Genomic DNA, 21,080 nt, shown 5'->3' on the forward strand with positions numbered 1-21,080 from the left:
TCAACATCTGTTGGGAACATTTGCCTCTTAATTTCTGTTTTGTAAGAAATGTTGTTCTCCCTAGCACCCATTTGAAGTGAGAATGTTACCAGCTGAGCTAATATTGAATTGAATAAAACATGAGAAACAACATTGAGCTCCTCCAGTTACATCAGCTGATGGGAACATGCAAAATTTAACTGCACAGCTATTTTCGATCTCACTACTTGAAAAATGACAGAGACTTAGCCTAGGTACACAAAAAAGCTGGAGAAACTCAGCGGGTGCAGCAGCATCTATGGAGCGAAGGAAATAGGCAACGTTTCGGGTCGAAACCCTTCTTCAGACTGATTTAGAGACTTAGCCTAGCTTTACACAGGGAATCTGACGTTTGAAGTTCTCTCCCTTTTATGCAACTTTCACGCATGGTATTAGGGTAATCCACCGTGTGATTTTTAACATTAAAAAAAGGTCTAGCGCAAAATCTAGGTTGTTATTGATTTATTTGGCTTGGGCAATAGGTAGTACTCCCACAGGCCTACACTTGCCTTTCCTGTGGGCATCATTCAGAAGCTGCTGCTTGTAAATGTTCTCTTGCTCCATCTATCATGATAATAGATGTCCAGAACAGCGTAGAAAGTGGCAGGTGGCATTGCAGATCTAATGGTGCAGAGCATCAATGCCATAACATGTGTAACTTTATAGAAGAAATGCCTGTTCTTTAAAAACTGTGTTGCAGTCTGTATCTATTCATGTCTCAGCTATCAAACTGTCTGCCTAAGGGCTACAGTATGTAGAAGATTCGTTTCATTCAATCCAGTATTAGCTCAGTTGGTAACATTCTTGCTTCATATAAGAAGCTGATTGTGCTCTTGTACATAAATTCTCCCATCAGCTGTCAGTGTGGTTGCATTTGTTGAAGATGCCTTCCTGCTATTGAGACATTGAACTGATGTACTAAAAAACACTAGAATTAATCAGCATATTAAGCAGCATCAGTGGTGAAAGATAAATAAGAAACAGGTCACTGACCTAAAACATTTTACAGATGTTCTAAGCCCACTAAATATTTCCAGCAATTACTGGTTTATCCTGCAAAGAATCGGATCTGAGCTTGGGAATAGGATTTCCATTCAGCACTGCCCCATGACGCCTTTCCAACTCACAGGGTTGGGATGTGTATGAAGGAACTGCAGACGCTGGTTTAAACCGAAGATAGACATAAAATATTGGAGTAACAGGCAGCATCTCTGTAGAGAAAAATGGGTGACGTCACCCATTCCTTCCCTCCAGAGATGCTGCCTGTCCCGCTGAGTTACTCCAGCATTTTGTATCTATCACAGGGTTGGGATCTGTATTTGTCCAGTTGAGCCACAGTGATGGGATTTTCAACCCAAAGCACTTTCAGTTTGACTTCGGCAAAAATGCTGGAGAAACTCTGCGGGTGAGGCAGCATCTATGGAGCGAAGGAAATAGGCGGCAGTCTGAAGAAGGGTCTCAACCCGAAACGTCGCCTATTTCCTTCGCTCCATAGATGCTGCCTCACGCTCTGAGATTCTCCAGCATTTTTGTCAACCTTCGATTTTCCAGCATCTGCAGTTCCTTCTTAAACATTCAGTTTGATTTATCTCTTTTGCATTGACAAGTTTAATTTATAAAGTTTTTTTTTGTTGCCGTCGCTAACTTGCAAAATATGCTCTTTCACTCTTATAGGATGTTATTCCGCAACAGTTGCTGGATCAGTATCTATCGATGACTGATCCCTCCCGAGCTCAAACCGTTGACACGGAAATTACAAAGCACTGCGCATACAGCCTCCCAGGTGTGGCTCTAACCCTTGGCAGGCAGAATTGGCATTGTTTAAAGACTACTTATGAAACTTTGGCATCCGATGTGCAGGCAAGTATTTCAACCCCAAGTTGTCTTGTGTTTGGACTAATGATGTGTAACACAAGAACAAGGGAAATACTTGTTTCTTATTTACACGAGTTGCATGGAAGTACTGGGCTGGAGTGGCGGGTTGGGGCAACGATTTGTGTAGGAGTAATGAGAGTGTGGGGGGGGGATGGGGGTAGATGTAAACGGTCCCTCTTTGATAGTGCAAAGAAAATTGTGCAAGGAACCCGAACCCATTGTTTTAGTCATAACTCAAGAGCAGAAGAAAATAAATTAAATCAATTTGTGTTTGATAAAGAAACCGACAAAGCAGCATTTTGTAAACCTATTCTTATCAACTGTACAACTGTAATATAAAAAATACAACAGTCAATTTGTGGGTAGCAGAGTTCATCAAACAGCACAGAGGTACACAATTACTGTATTTGAAGCATTGGGCATTTTAAAGATGATGTGTTTACTTTTCCAATGTGTTTTGTTCACCTTTGACAGTGGAAAGTGCGGCGAACACTGGCCTTTTCCATACATGAACTTGCTGTGATCCTCGGCGATCAGCTCACTGCTGCTGATCTGCTTCCAATTTTCAATGGCTTTCTGAAGGATCTGGATGAAGTGCGAATTGGAGTCCTGAAGCATCTATACGACTTCTTGAAAGTAAGCTTCATTAGATTGGGCATTTTGAGGTTTATGAAGTTGAATTATTTTCACAATTGTGCCTTCTATGTGATAAATATAAGTGAAATAACTATGTGCGGTTGTTCATCTTTACCTTGCCACAGATGTAGGTTAATGCACACAGTGAACCTCTGTTGTTTTGAACATTATCTTGCCGTTTTTAGTGTGGTCCTTTGAACACGGTGACGTACTGCTGAAATTTAAGACAATTGGCTACTTAATAAGAATAAATTACTTTCTTTAAGCATGTTGTGAAAGCTGTTTAGCTGCTTTTATCTGTCCCACACTAGTGTTTGTTATCTGTTGGCTGCTGCAAGTGAGAATGTCATTGTTATGTTTCAGGACATATGATAATAAACACTCTTCGAGTGATAGTGTGGAAACAGGCCCTTCGGCCCAACTTGCCCACACCGGCCAACATGTTCCAGCTACCCTAGTCCCACCTGACTGCATTTGGTCCATATCCCGCCAAACCTGTCCTATCCATGTACCTGGGATCTATCTGTTTCTTAAATGCTGGGGTAGTCCCAGCCTCATCTACCTCTTCTGGCAGCTTGTTCCATACACCCACCACGCTTTGTGTGGAAAAGATTACACCTCCGAATCCTATTAAATCTTTTACCCTTCACCTTGAACCTATGTCTGGTTGTCATTTCCCCCTACTCTAGGCAAGAGATTCTGTGCATCTGCCCGATTTATTCCTCTCTTGACTTTGACTCTTGATTCTTATTCACAGCTGCTTCACGTGGACAAGCGCCGTGAGTATTTGTACCAGCTCCAAGAGTTCATGGTAACAGATAACAGCAGGAACTGGCGTTTCCGATACGAATTAGCAGAGTAAGTATTCTGTGCTTTCTGCTCAACGTAAAGATCTGAAACTTTTCTTTTGAAACTGTTATGAGAATGAGAGCTTTTCTGTGTGAATTAAGACATTAAATTATGTAGGGAGGAACTGCAGATGCTGGTTTACACTGAGGATAGACACAAAATACTGGAGTAACTCAGCGGGACAGGCAGCATCTCTGGATAGAAGGAATGGGTGATGTTTTGGGTTAAGACCCTTCTTCAGACAGTCAGGAGAGGGAGACCCAGATATAGGAATAGGAATACTTTATTGTCACATGTGACTAGGCACTGTGAGATTATTTGCTTGCATACACAACGTATACAAATAGCAGCCACCTACAGTGCTGACAAAGTTACAAAGCACACTGGCTCCCCCTCCTTTTCTCCCCTTCCCCCACCACAGCAGTAGCCCCGTGCTGGGTCCCCATTGTCCTTTGTGTCCACCCCCCCCTGTCCATTGTTCTTCCCCTCACGGCGGTCCTCCACGCTCTCATCGACCATCACCCGTGGGTCGACCCTTGAGGCATCGCCGCTGCCGCAAGACTTCACCACCACCGAGGCCCCATAGTCGAGAGGCTTCACCGCTGCCGCTGTGGGCTCTGTCTGCCGCTTTGCCCGACCCACGAGGCCCCGGCCGGGCCCCGACCCGGGCTTCTACGCGCCGATTCAGGAGGCATCGAGACGGCCGCGCCTCGATTAAGACCTCCGGCTGCATTCCCAGTCCACAGCCGCAGCCCGTCATGAAGCCTTCTGACCGCGCGGCCCGTTGGAAGGGTAAGGTGTGAAAATGAGACATCAAAGGGGATGAGGGTCAAGGAAAATATAGAATAAGATCATTGTTAGCTAGGGGATGGTGACAAGGAAGCATACAAAGATAAAATTTAATCAGGAAGACAGACTGGTTGGAGATCTAGGATGGGGAGGGATGGAGAGAGAGAGAGAGAGGGAAAGTAATGATATAGGAGTCCAGACCTGGAACAGCGGATACATTAGATGAGATTGGAAGAGGTGCACGTGACATTAAATTAGTTGGCCAGCTTCAGTTTATGGGGGAAATGTAAGGTATAAGTTTGTTTTCTCAAACTGATGAAACGTTCAAATGTTAGTGAGCTCAGTTATAAAATGTTAATCGCAATATTCCAGTAAATTGCTTCATTGTTGGTCATGGTCACAGTCCAACAGTAAAGATATATAGTTCACTAGTTAGACTGTAAGCAAGCGGCCTTTGTTTGGTGCAGTGACCTCCAGGAATCCATTCTTCTTTGACCGATCCACTTCAGACCTCTATAATTCCCAGAATGCACACATGGCCTGAGTTACTCCAATATTTTGTGTCTCTGCTCACATGGCGCATTGGCATGGTACTTATTCATCACGTACCAGATTTGATGCATCTGCTCTGCAGTGTTTAAACTGCTGAAGGGGGGGTTGTTGAAGGAATAGAGAAGTGCATCAGAATATTTGCAGATTAAGGAGTAATGTGGACACAAAGTGAAATGGGCAAAAATTCAGTCAGAAAGCTGGTGAAGCGTGGTGTGCAGGAGACTGTGAAGCTGTTGTAAGTACGTCTAGAGCAGTGGTTCCCAAAGTGGGGCATACGCCCCACAGGGGGGCAATTTGATTTTTAAGGTGGGCATCAGGTAAACATATGTAGTTTATGTTTCAGATGTTATTTTGAGTAAATTCCATTTTCCTAGAATTATTTCTTTGTCTGCTCGTGCTAAAATATGGGGGGGGGGCATCAGGATTTTAGAGGTGATTAGGTGGGGCATGGCCAAAACAAGGTTGGGAACCACTGGTCTAGAGGTTAGTGTTCCCAGCAGGATCTCGATAAACATTTAAAGATAAATTAGGCAAATGATAGAATCCAAGAAATTGATTAATTGAAAGACATGGCATGGAAACGGGGACCGTTGATCATCTGCTCACACAAGTTGTATGTTATCCAACTTTCACTTTCACTTCCTACACACACTGGGGGGAAAATTCCACATGCAAATTAACCTGAGAACTCCCATGTGCATTGGGATATGGGAGGAAACCCATGCGGTCACAGGGAGAATGTGCAAATTCTACACAGACATCACCCAAGGTCGGGATCACACCCGAGTCTCTGGCGCTGTGAGTCATTAACTCTGCCAACTGTGCCACTGCCCTGCCGTCTAGATGTTACAGTGTATTGTATTGGGTGACATCATACATATTACATTGGGTGGCACAGTGACACAGCTATTCAAACTGCTGCTTCAGCCCCAGAGACCCAGGTTTAATCTGACCTTAGGTGCTGACTGTATGGAGTTTGCACATTAACTCTGTGACTGCATGAGTTTCCCTCCACGTGTGCTGATTTTCCTCCCACATCCCAAAGATGGGCAGCTTGGTAGGTTATTTGGCCACTATAAATGACTGCTAGAGTGTAGGTGAGAGGTAGAATCTGGGGAGTTGATAGAACGTAGGGAGAATGAGATTAATACAGGTTGTGTATCAGTAGGTGATTGACGGTTAATGTGGACTCTGTGTGTCAGAGAGGCTCTTTTTGTGCTGTATCTTTCTGTGACTCGCTGACTATGAGATATGGGACCATTATAGATACATAAATCTAATGTTCAGACCTATGTCTGTGGTAATATGGATAAACTGCCTATTTTGTATGTTTTAGTTTAGTCATTTTATGTTATAGAACATTTGAATGGTCATTTATAAAACACTATAACTAATATACACTGAATATTTATTTAAAATAGTTAATATAGGAAACAGATCATGTCTTTGCTGTTCATGGTGCAAGCTATGTAATTAATGATGTCCAACACGGAGTGTGGGCTGGCCGTGTGACTTATTAATATTGTTATAATTTAATTGCTTGTTTTTGAGGTACAACCAGGGTGCATATATTTATCTCTGGGCAATTACGCAAGATGATGACAGTTTACATTAGGTTTTGTATGAAGTAAATGATCTAAAGGAGTCTGAGTTAGTGGACCTGTACCATGGCAGTTGTTTTAAAAATGACATCTGTGGGCAGAATGTGTTAAAAGGAAACTTGTCCAGTTTATAACCAGACTAATGTGGCCTTGATCATTTTCAGACAAGTAATTTTGCTGCTGGAGCTTTATAATCCCAATGACGTCCACGACTATTTACGACACATCGCTCTGTCACTTTGTTCTGATAAGGTTGCTGAAGTTCGATGGATTTCCTTCAAGTTGGTGAGAATAAGACGAGCATTACTGTCTCAAGTTATTGTTCTAACATATTTCAATTATGTATGGCTCTCATTTATATATATACTCTTGGGATTTGGGCCTGAAACTGAGATTATCTTCTGTGGTTGGGATCACTGCAGGGAACCTTCACGATTGACTTCCTCTCCAGTGTATCAGGAATGAGAAATGGATACGTGAACCAGGCTTTGGCAGTTTCTTCTATCTGTCACAAAGTTGAGGGTGTGCACTGAAAGGTAGCACTTCTGTGCAAGTTCTAAGATAAGATTATTTCAAGTGGATGTAAACACTCTGACAGTAGTACGGCTACATGGATTGGTCGGCAAGGACCTGTTGGGCCAAAGGGCCTGTTTTCATTCTGTATCTCTAAACTAAACTAAACATATGAAGATAGATAAATCTCCCAGGCCTGATCAGATATTTTGTCAACAAAATAGAGAGAGTACAGAGGAGAGTTGCTAGAATGTTTCCTGGGTTTCAGCAACTAAGTTACAGAGAAAGGTTGAACAAGTTAGGTCTTTATTCTTTGGAGCGCAGAAGGTTAAGGGGGGACTTGATAGAGGTCTTTAAAACGATGAGAGGGATAGATAGAGTTGACGTGGATAAGCTTTTTCCATTGAGAGTAGGGAAGATTCAAACAAGAGGACATGATTTGAGAATTAAAGGACAGAAGTTTAGGGGTAACATGAGGGGGAACTTCTTTGCTCGGAGAGTGGTAGCTGTGTGGAATGAGCTTCCAGTGGAAGTGGTGGAGGCAGGTTCGATTTTATCATTTAAAAATAAATTGGATAGGTATATGGACGGGAAATGAATGGAGGGTTATGGTCTGAGTGCAGGTAGATGGGACTAGGGGAGAATAAGTGTTCGGCACGGACTAGAAGGGCCGAGATGGCCTGTTTCCGTGCTGTAATTGTTATTTGGTTATATATCTAAGAACACTGGGGAATTAGAGAAGAAATTGCAAGAGTCCTGACTGAGATTTATGAATCATCATTAGACTGCTGGAGGGTGACTAATGTTGTTCCTCTATGTAAAAAGGGCTGCAAAGAAAAACTTGGGAATGATAGATCCGTCAGCCTGACATCAGTGGGAGGAAAGTTACTGGAGAAGATTCTGAGGGATAAGGTATACATGCATTAGGAAAGAAAGGGGTTGATTAGCAGCACAGTTTAATGCATGAGAGATCATGTCTCATGAATTTGATTGTCTTTTGAAGAAGTAACCAAGAAGGTTGGTGTGGGAAGGGCTATAGACGTAATCTATATGGATTTCAGCAAATATGCCATATGGTAGGATTTCAGGTTACTCTGGAAGATTAAATCACATGGGTTCTAGGGAGAGCTAGCTAATTGGATACAGAATTGGCTTTACAGTAGGAAGCTGAAGGTGGTGGTGGTGGAAGATTCATTTTTGAATTGGAAGTCTATGTTTAGCTGTGTGCCTCAGGGATTGGTGCTATGCCCATTGCTGTTTGTCATCTAGACCTTCGATTTAGATGAGAATGTAACAGGTCTGTCATAAGTTTGCTATGACGCTAAAATATCGTAGACTGTGAAGATGGTTATCAAGAATTACAGTAGGATCTTGATCAGCTGGGCGCATGGTCCGAGAAATGGCAAATGGAGTTTAATTCTGATATGAGGTGTTGCATTTTGAGATGTCAGATCAGGGCAGGACTTTTACTGTGAATGTTCTCAAGTTCACAAGTTCTTTGAGTAGAATTAGGTTATTCGGCCCATTGAGTCCACCCTGCCGTTCAATCATGGCTGATCTCTGCTTCCTAATACATTTTCCTGCCTTCTCCCCGTAACCCTTGACACCCGTTCTATTCAATAATTTGTCCATCTCTGCCTTAAAAATATCCACTGACTTGGCCCCCACAGCCCTCTGTATCATGGTAGGGCCCTGAGAGTGTAATAGAGTAGGGGGATATGGGAGTACAAGTATATAGTTCCCTGATAGTGGCACCACACGTGGATAGGTTGAGGAAGGACTTGAGGTACAGGGAGAGGTTGGACAGGCTGGGACTTTATTTCTTGCAGCACAGATGTGAGGTTGCAGAGGTGTATGAGCAGAATCTACAGGATGAATGCACAGAATATTTTTCCCCATAGTAGGAAAATCTAGAACTGAAAGGCAGAGGTTAAAGTGAGGAGATTTAACATGAACTCGAGGGGAAACTTGTTCACCCGAGGAGAAACTTGTTCACCCAGCAGGTGGTAGGCATTTAGAAAGAACTGTGAGAGGAAGTAGTTGATCCAGGTAAAATAACAATATTTGCTCAGGTGCATCGATAGGAAAAGGAAAAGGATATAGATCGGGCATTGGCGAATGACTCCAGCTTCTATGAGGCATCTTGGCTGTCATGGGTGGGTTGGGTTCAATGCTGTATGACTCCAGTATTCCAACCTCCGATTGTGGCATCATCAGTGTGAACACTTGGCATTCAAGAACTGCTGATGCTGTGTGGCTGATCTTTATGTGGGAGAGACCAGGACGAGAGGTGTAGCCTCAGAGTTAAAGGACCAAAGAGGCCAAGTCAGTGGATATACTTAAGGCAGAGATAGATTCTTGATTAGTATGGGTGTCAGAGGTTATGGAGAGAAGGCAGGAGAATGGGGTTAGGAGGGAGAGATAAATCAGCCATGATTGAATGGCGGATTAGACGATGGGCCGAATGGCCTAATTCTACTCTTATCACTTATGATTTTATGATGATCTTTATGAAATGTGAGGACTTTTGCCCGGTTAGATAATTACGCATTGTAAATCATCCAGGAAAGACCTACGGACTTCTAGATACAAAAGGGAAAATGTTGTAGCTTGTTACTGTTTTGAGAAATTAGAAGTCAAAGTTCTAGGGCTTAGCATTGTAGAATTGAATAATGAAACTTTAACAAGTCAGGATAAAGGTACTTAAGAAAGAGCAGCCATTTGAGCCAATTTGGGATTGAAAGGCTGAGGGTGAGAAATAGTGAAGTGATACTGAGGCTGCACTGTGATGGCCTGCTTTGATCAATGGACAAATTCAAATATTTAGGAGAAGCTGCTGATTTTCACACTGCTCGTGTTTGCTGACGGGTCTCTGTTGTTGTATATCAACAGGTAGTAGAGATCCTAAGGAAGTTCTATGCATCTGCCACAGACTCATTGGCTGTGAACTTCATGAATGAACTCACTTTTCGGTTCTGCCACTGCGCCAAGTGGACTGGGCGGCAGGCATTTGCTTTCATCTGCCAGGTAAGTGAGTGAGCAAATAATTCCTTGTCTTAAGGCGACTCCTTTTATGACAGGCCAAAGGGGAGGTGATTTGAAAGCAGTTTATACATGATTTATGTTTGCTCCCCACTCCCTATCCCTTCAGCTGGTGGGGCTTGTGTGGCACATTTGATTTGCACGCCAAGAAAGTCCATGGCTTTACCATGGCATAGATATGTGTAACAATGACCATTTTTTGTGCTGTTCCACCACATCACAATTCACTTGGAATCATGGCCTAAATCCACAGACTGACCAGTGGAGGTTTGAACACAGCTTCAGGGTGGCAGAGTAAAGATTGTGCAGGATAGCACAGTCCCAGAGAAGGTTGTGGACTCCAGTGGGGTCTACAGGGGTCATAAAAGAATAGCATCGGGGCTGGGACGATTGGGAAGGTGCGGTAAAGATGTGAAGGGAGGGAGGGGTAGTTGAGGAAGTCCAAAGACCATGCATTTGGGGTGGTGGTGGGGGAAATATGTGGTTCAGTGGGAGAGGTGTCAGCTGGCCCAGGGACTTGGGGAAATGATTTTTCTTACTTGTTGACTTCCCTCCCACGTCAGCTCTGATTTTCCAAAACCAACAGTAGGACCTCCAAGACTATATAGTCTTGTTCAGTCACTCTACACCTCCAACCACCCAGGAAGGCCTTAAAGCACTCCGCTTCTTCCTCGACCGCAGAACCTTCCAATTCCCCTCTACTAACACTCTACTCCACCTAGCGGAGCTGGTCCTCGCCCTCAACAACTTCTCCTTGGACTCCTCCCACTTCCTCCAAGTCCAAGGTGTAGCTATGGGCACCTGCATGGGCCCCAGCTATGCCTGCCCCTTTCAATGTTTCAAGGTCAGTTTATTGTCACATGTATCAATTAAGGGACAGTGAAATTTGAGTTACCATACGGCCATAGAAAGTGAAAAGCAACAGGACGCACAACCACATAACATTTAACATAAACATCCCTCACAGTGGATTCCACATTCCTTACTGTGATGGAAGGCAATGAAGTTCAATCTTCTTCCTCTCTGTTCTCACGCGGTCGGAGCAGTCAAACCATCACCAGTCATGGCGATCAAAGCCCCAGCAGCAGATGATCGAAGCCCGGTTGGGATGATCGAAACTCCCACGTCGAGGCGATTGAAACTCTCTCCACGGCATGGAGCTCCCGAGTCGGCCTCTTACCGGAGACCGCAGGCTTCACAATGTTAAAGTCCACATTCTGCCTATTGTAGCGGGTGGGTGTTCGCGAGGAGTGTGAGAGAGGGTGAGAGAGTGGAGGAGTGTGGGGTGAGATTGAATTTCCAGCGGCATGCAAATGATAGACCCACAAGGATTGACACTGCAACGGCAGTAGCGAGAATGAGTCTGTTTCAACTGTTTGGTTCTTTTCAGCTGAGTTAAAAAACTAAAACACAAAGCGACATGAATGATCACCGTACTTACTGCTGATGTCCTACATACTGCCATTGATCAAGTTACATTACTATACTGCAAGGAGTGAATAAATCCAAATATATCACAGGAATTGTAAAAGTTTGTTTGCCTAAGTTCTTACCAGGCACACCATTAACTGCAATAACTTCAGTGTCTACTGAACATAACAGTTAATTTGAGACACTGGTATAGCAATTATACGCTCCGAAGCAAGAAGCAATAAAACACCAAAGCATAAAGCAATAAAACCAACAAAATCATCGTAGCTTTGTACAAATGAACCATAAATACATCGTTAATAGTTTTGAAAGCAGTATTTTCTTGCCTCGAAGAAGCAAAACTGGAAAATATGGATGATACGCAGGTCTGTATACATGTAGCAGCTCAGCTGGCGAGAATGTTTATCATGAATGACCCATGACCTGGGCATGCGCAGTTGAAATACCGAACTCGCTTATTGGACCCAGAGCTGGTCATAATCTCTACTTTAGATCAAATTGATTTTAAATTGCACACCTAATCATTGTGAATCTCTCGGCAGTAATATTTTACGAGTTGGCACCCTTCAAATAAAAACCACCAACATTTAAAGAAAGGTAAACAGTACTAAATGAAAAAAACAACTTCTTCTGTTTCTGCACAGGCAATTGTGGAGGAAGAATGTATGCCAGTCAATCAGTTTGTGGAACATCTTCTTCCAAGTTTGCTGGGTTTAGCCACCGATCCAGTCCCGAATGTGCGTGTACTGCTGGCCAAGGCATTGAGGCATACATTGCTGGAGAAACGTAAGTGAAAATGCAATAAAAACAACATGCTGGAGGTACTCAGTAAGTCGGGCAGCGTCTGCGAAGAGAAACTGTTAATATTTCAGATTGATCTTTAAAACAAATACAAATTTCAAGTGCTTGCTTTTGGAAGTACGAAGCATCCCTAAATTGAAAGCATCAGTGCTTTAAAACAGTGGACAACTTGAGCAGTTCCACTAGTCATCAGTCAGGTAGTGACCCATCTCTTAGCTAGATAACTAGACATGAACATTTGATATTAGATGTTTTAGAAGTTGCCATTATAACTTGATTATAACTTGATTATAAATTCATACCTTGATGGCCTTTCCACTTTGGCTCCATGTCCTTTGAATCACTAATAATAAGGTCATAAGGAATAGGAGTAGAATTAGGCCATTCGGCCCATCCCGTCTACTCCGCCATTCAATCATGGCTGATCTATCTCTCCCTCCTAAACCCATTCTCCTGCCTGGTCCCATAACCTCTGGCACCTATATAATTTTCCAATAATATTATTCTTATAATATTCTATTAGCCTCCATTTTTTAAAATTTCCTGCTGCCAATATCTACATATTTTGGTGAAAGTATTTCAGATCTCCACCAACCCTTCCTTGCATGAAAAGGATCTCCTGATTTATTTTCAGTGGTGCAGCGGTAGAGTTGCTGCCTCACAGCACCAGAGACCCAGGTTCGATCCTGACTACGGGTGCTGTCTGTATGGAGTTTGCACGTTCTTCCTGTGACCGCGTAGGTTTTCTCCAGGGCACTGGTTTCCTCCCACATTCTTAAGACATGCAGGTTTGTAGGCTAATTGGCTTCTGTAAAATTGCCCCTAATGTGTAGGTTGCAAAACTGGGATAACATAGAACTGGTGTACGGGTGGTTGTTGGTTGGCGTAGACTCGGTGGGCCAGAGGGCCTGTTTCCGTGCTGCATCTCTACACTAAACTAAATAATAGTTTTTATAACATTTTGCGTTCTTGTTCAGTGTTGTCCACTAGAGGGCACAGCATCTTTGTGCATGAAATACTGGAACTGCAAGCAGGTCAGGCAGCAGCTAGAGAGAGAGATACCCACACAAACAGGAGAACTGGTGTGAAATGTTGGTGAAACCATACTTGGAGTGTTGTGTGCAGTTCGGGTTACCCAGCTATAGGAAGGACCTCACTAAGCTCCAGCGGGTGTAGCAAGGAATCACAAAGATGCTTGAGGTATAAGAAGAGACTGGATGGGGTGGGGCTTTTTTTCCCCCAGAGCATAGGATGCTGAGTTGTGACATTCGAAGTTTATTTAAATCTTGAAGGTTTGTAAATAAGATGAATGGTCGTAGGCTTTTCCCCAGGTCGGTGGAGTCTAAAACAAGAGAGCACAGGTTAAAGGTGAGAGCAGAAAGATTTAAAGGGGAACCGAGGGGCAACCTTTTCCATACTCTGGGTGATGGGTTTGTTGAACAAGCTGGAATATGGGCCAGAAGCAGGCAAACGGGACTAGCGTAGGTAAACAGTTTGGTCATATGCACAGTAACTTTCCTACGACCGACATCAGGCTCACCGGCCTGTAGTTCCCTGTCTTGTCCTTGGCTTCCTTCTTTAATTACAGTACATTAGTTAACCTCCAGTTTTTTTGGAACTTCAGCTATGGCCAACAGTGATACAAATATGTCTGCAAGGGTTTCTGCAACATCCTCCCTAGCTAATCTCGAGATTTGTGGTGCAACAAAGGATTCGCACCTCAGATGAAAATGGGACCTCTGCATTTAGGATTGAGATTTGGAGGGCTTTATCCCTTCAATCGTAGTATTCAGTACAAATAAGGAAGGGTTTACTTGCCTTGGAGTCAGGGCAGCGAGAGCCCATAAGATCATGCAATGTACAACTCTGAGAGGATTAATGGGGTAGATCCCTACAGACTGCGTTCACTGGCCGGAGAGTATCGAACCACAAGGGGATTCTCTAGGTAAAAGGTTGGCCATTTTAAGAAATATCTTCACACCAGGAGTTGGAATTTATTGGAATTCATCATGGACATGGAGTGTATTTGAGGTTGTGATGAATTGGCCTCTGGACTATATGTAAAAGAATATGTGATTGTGTTTATAGTTTGTTTGGTTGTTTGTATGTCTTTTTGCACAAAAGTCCGCGAGCATTGTCACTTTTCATTTCACTGCACATCTCGTATGTGTATGTGACGAATAAACTTGACTTGAGCTGTCAGGATATGGGAACTTGGCAGGAAAGTGAGCTAGGCTGAAAATCACTTACTGAATGGCAGAGGAGACCATGGGGGCTGTGGGCCTAATCCTGCTTCCTGCCGATCATTGACTGACTGACTGAATGTAAGCAGGCTCTGTTTCATAGTGCACTGACCCTCTCTTCTTCCCAGCGTATTTCACAGAGGCTGATAACCCTCACGTAGAAGCCGTTGAAGAGATCGTCTTGATCCTGCAGTCAGACAGAGACCGCGACGTGCGCTACTTTGCCAGCGCAGAGCTCCGGATCAACCACGCAAACACCGCCTCCTTCATAAACTGAGAACCTTTCCCACAAAGTTGTCTGACTTTCTAACCACACGCAGTTGCCAGAGTGGTGCTGCACTGGGTGAACCATGTCTCTGGCGCACGGTGGAGGCGACACAGGGACGAAGAGGGCGTTGCCTTGGTCTGCAGGCTGGGTCTGGACTAGAGGATGTCAGCAGCTTCCTCTTTGTTAAATACAGAGCTTTTATTACTGAGGGGAAGAGGATTCCAGGTTGGAGCTGGTGTGGAATTCACTGACAGGTGGTGACTACAAGAGCCGTGTTTCCTTGACTGTTTTTGGATCAGAAAATTAATGTGAAAGTTCCTTTTTAAAAGTACCCTTTGACACAACTATTTTTATTTGTTAATACAGTTCTATTTCTACAAGTAAACTACTTTTGAAATTGTTACTGCATGAAATCTTTTTAAAGAAAACTGCACTCCTAACCTTTCTAATTCTGTATAGATTCTTTGTACTAAGATGCCCAAATGACATGCATTTGGAAGTTTCAGAAAGCATGAGCACAGTGACCTTTGAGCACAGTTTTAACTATTTTGGAAACTTGCAGATATCTCTTTACTGTTCCTCTCCACCTCCCACAAATAGTTACTTTCCATTTCTACCTGGAAACACGCAATCAGCATCCTGTTGGCGAGTTGACAATGGACTTCTGCTGACCTGCTTGGGAGCACTGTCTCTGAGCAACTTAAAAGGGAAGGGGAAGCTTGTACTCCTTTAACCACAGGCTCCCTGGCCTCTCACCCCCCACCCCGACTTTTCTTTGATCATCTGAGCCAGTTTAGTCATTTGAAAGTTAACCTGGAAGGTGCAGTGGCACTTAAGGCCAGCGGATGGGGATTAGCCAGACTGCTACACAGGTGCATTTTAACTCTTTAAATTCACAATGTAATTGGGAACACTGGTTTTGAGTTTAATAGCACTGAAAATGCAATTGATACCACTAATGGCAAAGTAGAGGTCTGATTATACCTTCAGATTTGAATGGGATAAATGTGAAGTAGAGTGAACTTTTAATTTTTTTTTTAAATATAAATTAATTTAATTACTTTTATCCTCGGATCAGCTGCTCCATATCTGTTGAAGGGAGTGTGATAAGTGCTTGGAGATGGGATTGCAGGGTGCTCCCAAGGTAAAGGAGAGGTACATGAAACCTCCACCTAATTATTTGGTGCTGAATGTGGCTGGAGGACTGCTGGTACCAGTCTGGGCCTGCTTCGATATCCACCTCTCTTTCCACTAAGGCTCCCCCTTTAGGCAACTGTCCAACTTCATTGCTCACCACACTGGGTGGGTTTGGGGCAACTGGTGTTCCAATGTCGGGGAACAAAGCCATACCTGGCTGGGTAAAGGGAACTTGGTTCTACCTGCATGACAGTAATAGCAATGGTCTAACCCAGTGGAGGAGGATTCCTCTTTTTGGAAAGGTGGTGTTGAATGTGCAACCCTCCTTTTCTGTCCTTGTCATCAGCTCCTCCTCCATGCATTATGGTGAAAGAATTGGCCTGCATCAGGAATTCTTGCCTTTGCACTTGCCTTGTTTTGATGCCAACTTGTATTACCAAGCGTTTTTTATTGAATGGTGTATAAGAATGAGGTTTTTGTATAGTGTAAAGGCTGACGATATTGTAACTATAGTTGCAAGTTTTGGGTTTTTACAATTAACATTAAATACTGTGTTGCTGTAATGATTTTGTATGCTTTTCTCAACACTTTCATCAACATCCTTGAAGACTACCCTTTGTTGCATGCAGGCATTTTTTTGTGTGGAGCTGTTCTCCAGTCTCATGATGTTCTTAGTGCCTAGCCTGGTATTGGCAATCTTTTTACTATGGAAATGTGTCTGAGCCCAAGCTCAAATTGGACAGAGCTGGGACAAATAATGGGGCTCATGTGATGCCAACGTGTGGTAGAAGGGGTTCATTCATTCATTCATTCTAGTGATGATTTGTGTTATCCGACAGCAGAGTGACCCACACATTATTGGGCAGAAGTGGGAAGATGCCAGATGTGAATGGCCACGGTTCTTGATCAAGTAGTTTTATATTATCCATCTTTGTAAGCAAAGTATCAATCTCAAATGTAACCACTTATACACCCACCCAAGATCTAAAGGCTTCCTTTTTTTTAAAATCCCAAAACAAAAGTTGTTTTAAATGATTTTGTTTTGGTTGACTTGCTGTCCATCTGGTGGTAGAGGAAGTGGGTCTCCGACTGGTTTGAGTTACATTGAACCAGGGTGCATTTCAAAACTTGATAAATCCATCCTCACAATGGTTACACAACAGAAGAAACCATTCGGCTCATCAGACAGTGCAGCTCTTTGCAGAACTGCCAGAATGACGACCTGATCTTCATATCTTTCCCAGCAGTCCTGCACTGCATGGGTGTTGTTGTTCCCCAGAACATGGTTTCTTTATCTTTGACGTTCAATTAACATTGGAAGTTGTAGTAGTAGTTCCAGACACTTCTTTCTATGAGTTCACAATTGGGGTATTTTGTATCCAAATATCCATCTTTCACAGTTGGGAAATGTGATGGAGAAGTGACAGATGGAATTTAATCCTGACAAGTTTGAGGTAATATACTTGAGGAAGTCAAATTCTGGCAGACATATGGGGTACATGGCTGGGACCTTAGGAGCATTGATGTGCAGAGAGACTGGGGTGCATGTGCATAGCTCCTGAAAGTGGCGACATAGGTGGATGGGGAAAGTCAACAAAACACTTGGTATACTTGCCTACATAGGCTGAGGCATTGTATACATACATGTGTTGCCATGTCATGTTGCGCTTGTACAAAACATTGGTTAGACTGCACTCAAGAGTACTGTGCATAGCTCTACACTACAGGTAGGATGTGACAACAGTAGAGAGAGTGCTTTTCAAAATTACAAGGAGCGTAGATTGGATATATAGTCAATCTTTCCATCAGAGCAAAGGAGTCCAGAAAGAGAGGAAATTGTGTAAGGTGAGAGGGGAAAAATGTAAAGATCTGATGGATTGGTTTTTCCACACAGAGGGTGCTGATTATTTAGCTACAGGAGGAGCTAGTGGAGGAAGATACTATTACAATATTTAAAGGGCATTTCGACAGGCAATTGGATAGGAAAGACATAGAGAGATATAGACCCAATGCAAGTGAATGGGATTAGTGTCCCAATTGGGATTAGTGTCCCAATTGGTATCATGGCCAGAAAGAGCCCAGTTCTATGCTGAATGTCTCCATGATCCTGACTCCTTCACTCATAGACCAGATACAGTGCCCTCCATAATGTTTGAGACAAAGACCCATAATTTATTTATTTGCCTCTATGCTCCACCATTTGAGATTTATAACAGAAAAAAAATCACATGTAGTGCACATTGTCAGATTTTAATAAAGGCCAGTTTTATACATTTTGGTTTCACAATGTAGAAATTCCAGTAGTGTTTATACATAGCGTCCCCCCCCCCCCCGTCCCCCCCCATTTCAGGGCACCATAATGTTTGGGACACAGCAATGTCATGTAAATGAAAGTAGTCATGTTTAGTATTTTGTTGCATATCCTTTGCATGCAATGACTGCTTGATGTCTGTGATTCAGGGTGTCTTCTCTGGTGATGCTCTGCCAGGCCTGTATTGCAGCTATCTTTAGCTTATGCTTGTTTTGGGGGCTAGTCCCCTTCAGTTTTCTCTTCAGCATATAAAAGGCATGCTCAATTGGGTTCAGATCAGGTGATTGACTTGGCCACTCAAGAATTGACCATTTTCTAGCTTTGAAAAAATCCTTTGTTGCTTTAGCAGTATGTTTGGAATCATTGTCTTGCTGTAGAATGAACTGCCGGCCATTGAGTTTTGAGGCATTTGTTTGAACTTGAGCAGATCGGATGTGTCTATACACTTCAGAATTCATTATGCTACTACCATCAGCAGTTCAGTGAGCCAGTACTTTCAGCAGCCATACATGCCCAGGCCATAACACCCCCACCACCGTGTTTCACAGATGAGGTGGTATGCTTTGGATCTTGGGCAATTCCTTCTCTCCTCCATACTTTGCTCTTGCCATCACTCTCATATAAGTTAATCTTCGTCCCATCTGTCCACAAGACCTTTTTCCAGAACTGTGGTTGCTCTTTGGCAAACTTCTTGGCAAACTAACCTGGCCATCCTATTTTTGTAGCTAACCAGTGGTTTGCATCTTGCAGTGTAGTCTCTGTATTTCTGTTCATGAAGTCTTCTGCGGACAGTGGTCATTGACAAATCCACACCTGACTCCTGAAGACTGTTTCTGATCTGTCGGACAGGTGTTTGGGAATTTTTCTTTATTACAGAGAGACTACTTCTGTCATCAGCTGTGGAGGTCTTCCTTGGCCCGCCAGTCCCTTTGCGATTAGTAAGCTCACCAGTGCTCTCTTTCTTCTTAATGTTCCAAACAGTTGATTTTGGTAAGCCTAAGGTTTGGCTGATGTCTCTAACAGTTTTATTCTTGTTTCTCATTCTCATAATGGCTTCTTTGACTTTCATTGGCACAACTTTGGTCCTCATGTTGATGAACAGCAATAAAAGTTTCCAAAGGTGATGGAAAGACTGGAGGAAAGACTAGGTGCTGAGAGCTCTCTTATACCTGCATTAAGGAGGCATTTAGACACACCTGAGCAATTACAAACACATGTGAAGCCATGTGTCCCAAACATTATGGTGCCCTGAAATGGAGGGACTATGTATAAACACAGCTGTAATTTCTACATGGTGAAAAAAAAAAAATGACCTTTATTAAAATCTGACAATGTGCACTTTAACCACGTGATTTATTTTTTCTATTACAAATCTCGAAATGTGGAGTACAGAGGCAAATAAATAAATGATGGGTCTTTGTCCCAAACATTATGGAGGGCACTGTAAATGTAAAATTGTCCCTAAAGGTGACTTGGATAGGCTGGGTGAGTGGGCAAATGCATGGCAGATGCAATATAATGTGGATAAATGTGAGGTTATCCACTTTGGTGGCAAAAACAGGAAAGTAGACTATTATCTAAATGGTGGCCGATTAGGAAAAGGGGAGATGCAACGAGACCTAGGTGTCATGGTACACCAGTCATTGAAAGTAGGCATGCAGGTGCAGCAGGCAGTGAAGAAAGCGAATGGTTTGTTAGCATTCATAGCAAAAGGATTTGAGTATAGGAGCAGGGAGGTTCTACTGCAGTTGTACAGGGTCTTGGTGAGACCACACCTGGAGTATTGCGTACAGTTTTGGTCTCCTAATCTGAGGAAGGAGATTCTTGCCATAGAGGGAGTGCAGAGAAGGTTCACCAGACTGATTCCTGGGATGTCAGGACTTTCATATGAAGATAGGCTGGATAGACTCGACTTGTACTCGCTAGAATTTAGAAGATTGAGGGGGGATCTTATAGAAACTTACAAAATTCTTAAGGGGTTGGACAGGCTAGATGCAGGAAGATTGTTCCCGATGTTGGGGAAGTCCAGAACAAGGGGTCACAGTTTAAGGGTAAGGGGGAAATCTTTTAGGACCGAGATGAGAAAAACATTTTTCACACAGAGAGTGGTGAATCTGTGGAATTCTCTGCCACAGAAGGTAGTTGAGGCCAGTTCATTGGCTATATTTAAGAGGGAGTTAGTTGTGGCTAAAGGTATCAGGGGGTATGGAGAGAAGGCAGGTACAGGATACTGAGTTGGATGATCAGCCATGATCATATTGAATGGTGGTGCAGACTCAAAGGGCCGAATGGCCTATTCCTGCACCTATTTTCTATGTATCTATGTTTCTAATATGTGTAGGGTAGTGTTAATGTGCGGGGATCGCTGGTCCATGTGGACTCAGTGGGTGAAAGGGTTTGTTTCTGCACTGTACCGCCAAACTAAGGCCTAAAGGGCCTGTCCCACTATGGCGACCTTATTTGCGAGTTTAGGAGAGTTTGCGCTCGCCACAAGCACGCAGCATGGTCGACACGTGGTCGTAGGTGGTCACTGGTAAGTCTTCTTCATGGTCGAGAGAAGTTCCCACACAGTTTGGTCGAGGAACATTTTTCAACAAGCTGAAAATTTTTCCCCCAGCAAAAATTGGTCGGCATGGAGAAAATCAATACGTTTGAACTCGTAGTGCAGTGGTCGTGGGGTCGCCATGGTTTTGTAGGTAGTCAAGGTTGCAGTAGGCAATCTCCTTTGCTGACCGGGCATTTTAATTGGCTCATTGGGGGAGAAAAAACGTTAGCACGAGTTTTCAGAAACAAGGAAAACCGACCGGTAATGTTAAACGCCCGCTAAACTTCACAGCTGTGTGTCTCTGGCTTATTAAAAGTTGTCTGGCTTCTTAAAAGTGTCTCCACTCCTTCACCCCACTTCTCTTCCCTCCTGCCCTCCCCCCCCCCCCCCCCCCCCCCCGCTCTTTTAAAGGACTTACCGTACACTGTGCCAGCCATCTTTAACCTTCCTGTTCATCGTGGGTATCACC

General features: G+C 43.4%; 1 protein-coding gene across 1 annotated transcript in view; it reads left to right on the forward strand.

Moving 5' to 3' along the window:
* The window catches only part of LOC116986459 (serine/threonine-protein phosphatase 4 regulatory subunit 1-like), a 59,489-nt gene extending 43,171 nt beyond the window's left edge, over window positions 1–16,318 (forward strand). Inside the window, exons 14-20 of the mRNA XM_033042012.1 lie at window positions 1,693–1,878; window positions 2,368–2,529; window positions 3,287–3,387; window positions 6,485–6,605; window positions 9,726–9,860; window positions 11,951–12,092; window positions 14,479–16,318. Of these exons, the coding sequence (XP_032897903.1) occupies window positions 1,693–1,878; window positions 2,368–2,529; window positions 3,287–3,387; window positions 6,485–6,605; window positions 9,726–9,860; window positions 11,951–12,092; window positions 14,479–14,627 (996 nt within the window). The 3' untranslated portion in view covers window positions 14,628–16,318. The remainder of the gene's footprint in view (window positions 1–1,692; window positions 1,879–2,367; window positions 2,530–3,286; window positions 3,388–6,484; window positions 6,606–9,725; window positions 9,861–11,950; window positions 12,093–14,478) is intronic.
* Window positions 16,319–21,080: the final 4,762 nt, after the last annotated feature.

The sequence above is a fragment of the Amblyraja radiata genome, chromosome 23 (assembly GCF_010909765.2).
Source record: "Amblyraja radiata isolate CabotCenter1 chromosome 23, sAmbRad1.1.pri, whole genome shotgun sequence".
Taxonomy (NCBI): domain Eukaryota; kingdom Metazoa; phylum Chordata; class Chondrichthyes; order Rajiformes; family Rajidae; genus Amblyraja; species Amblyraja radiata.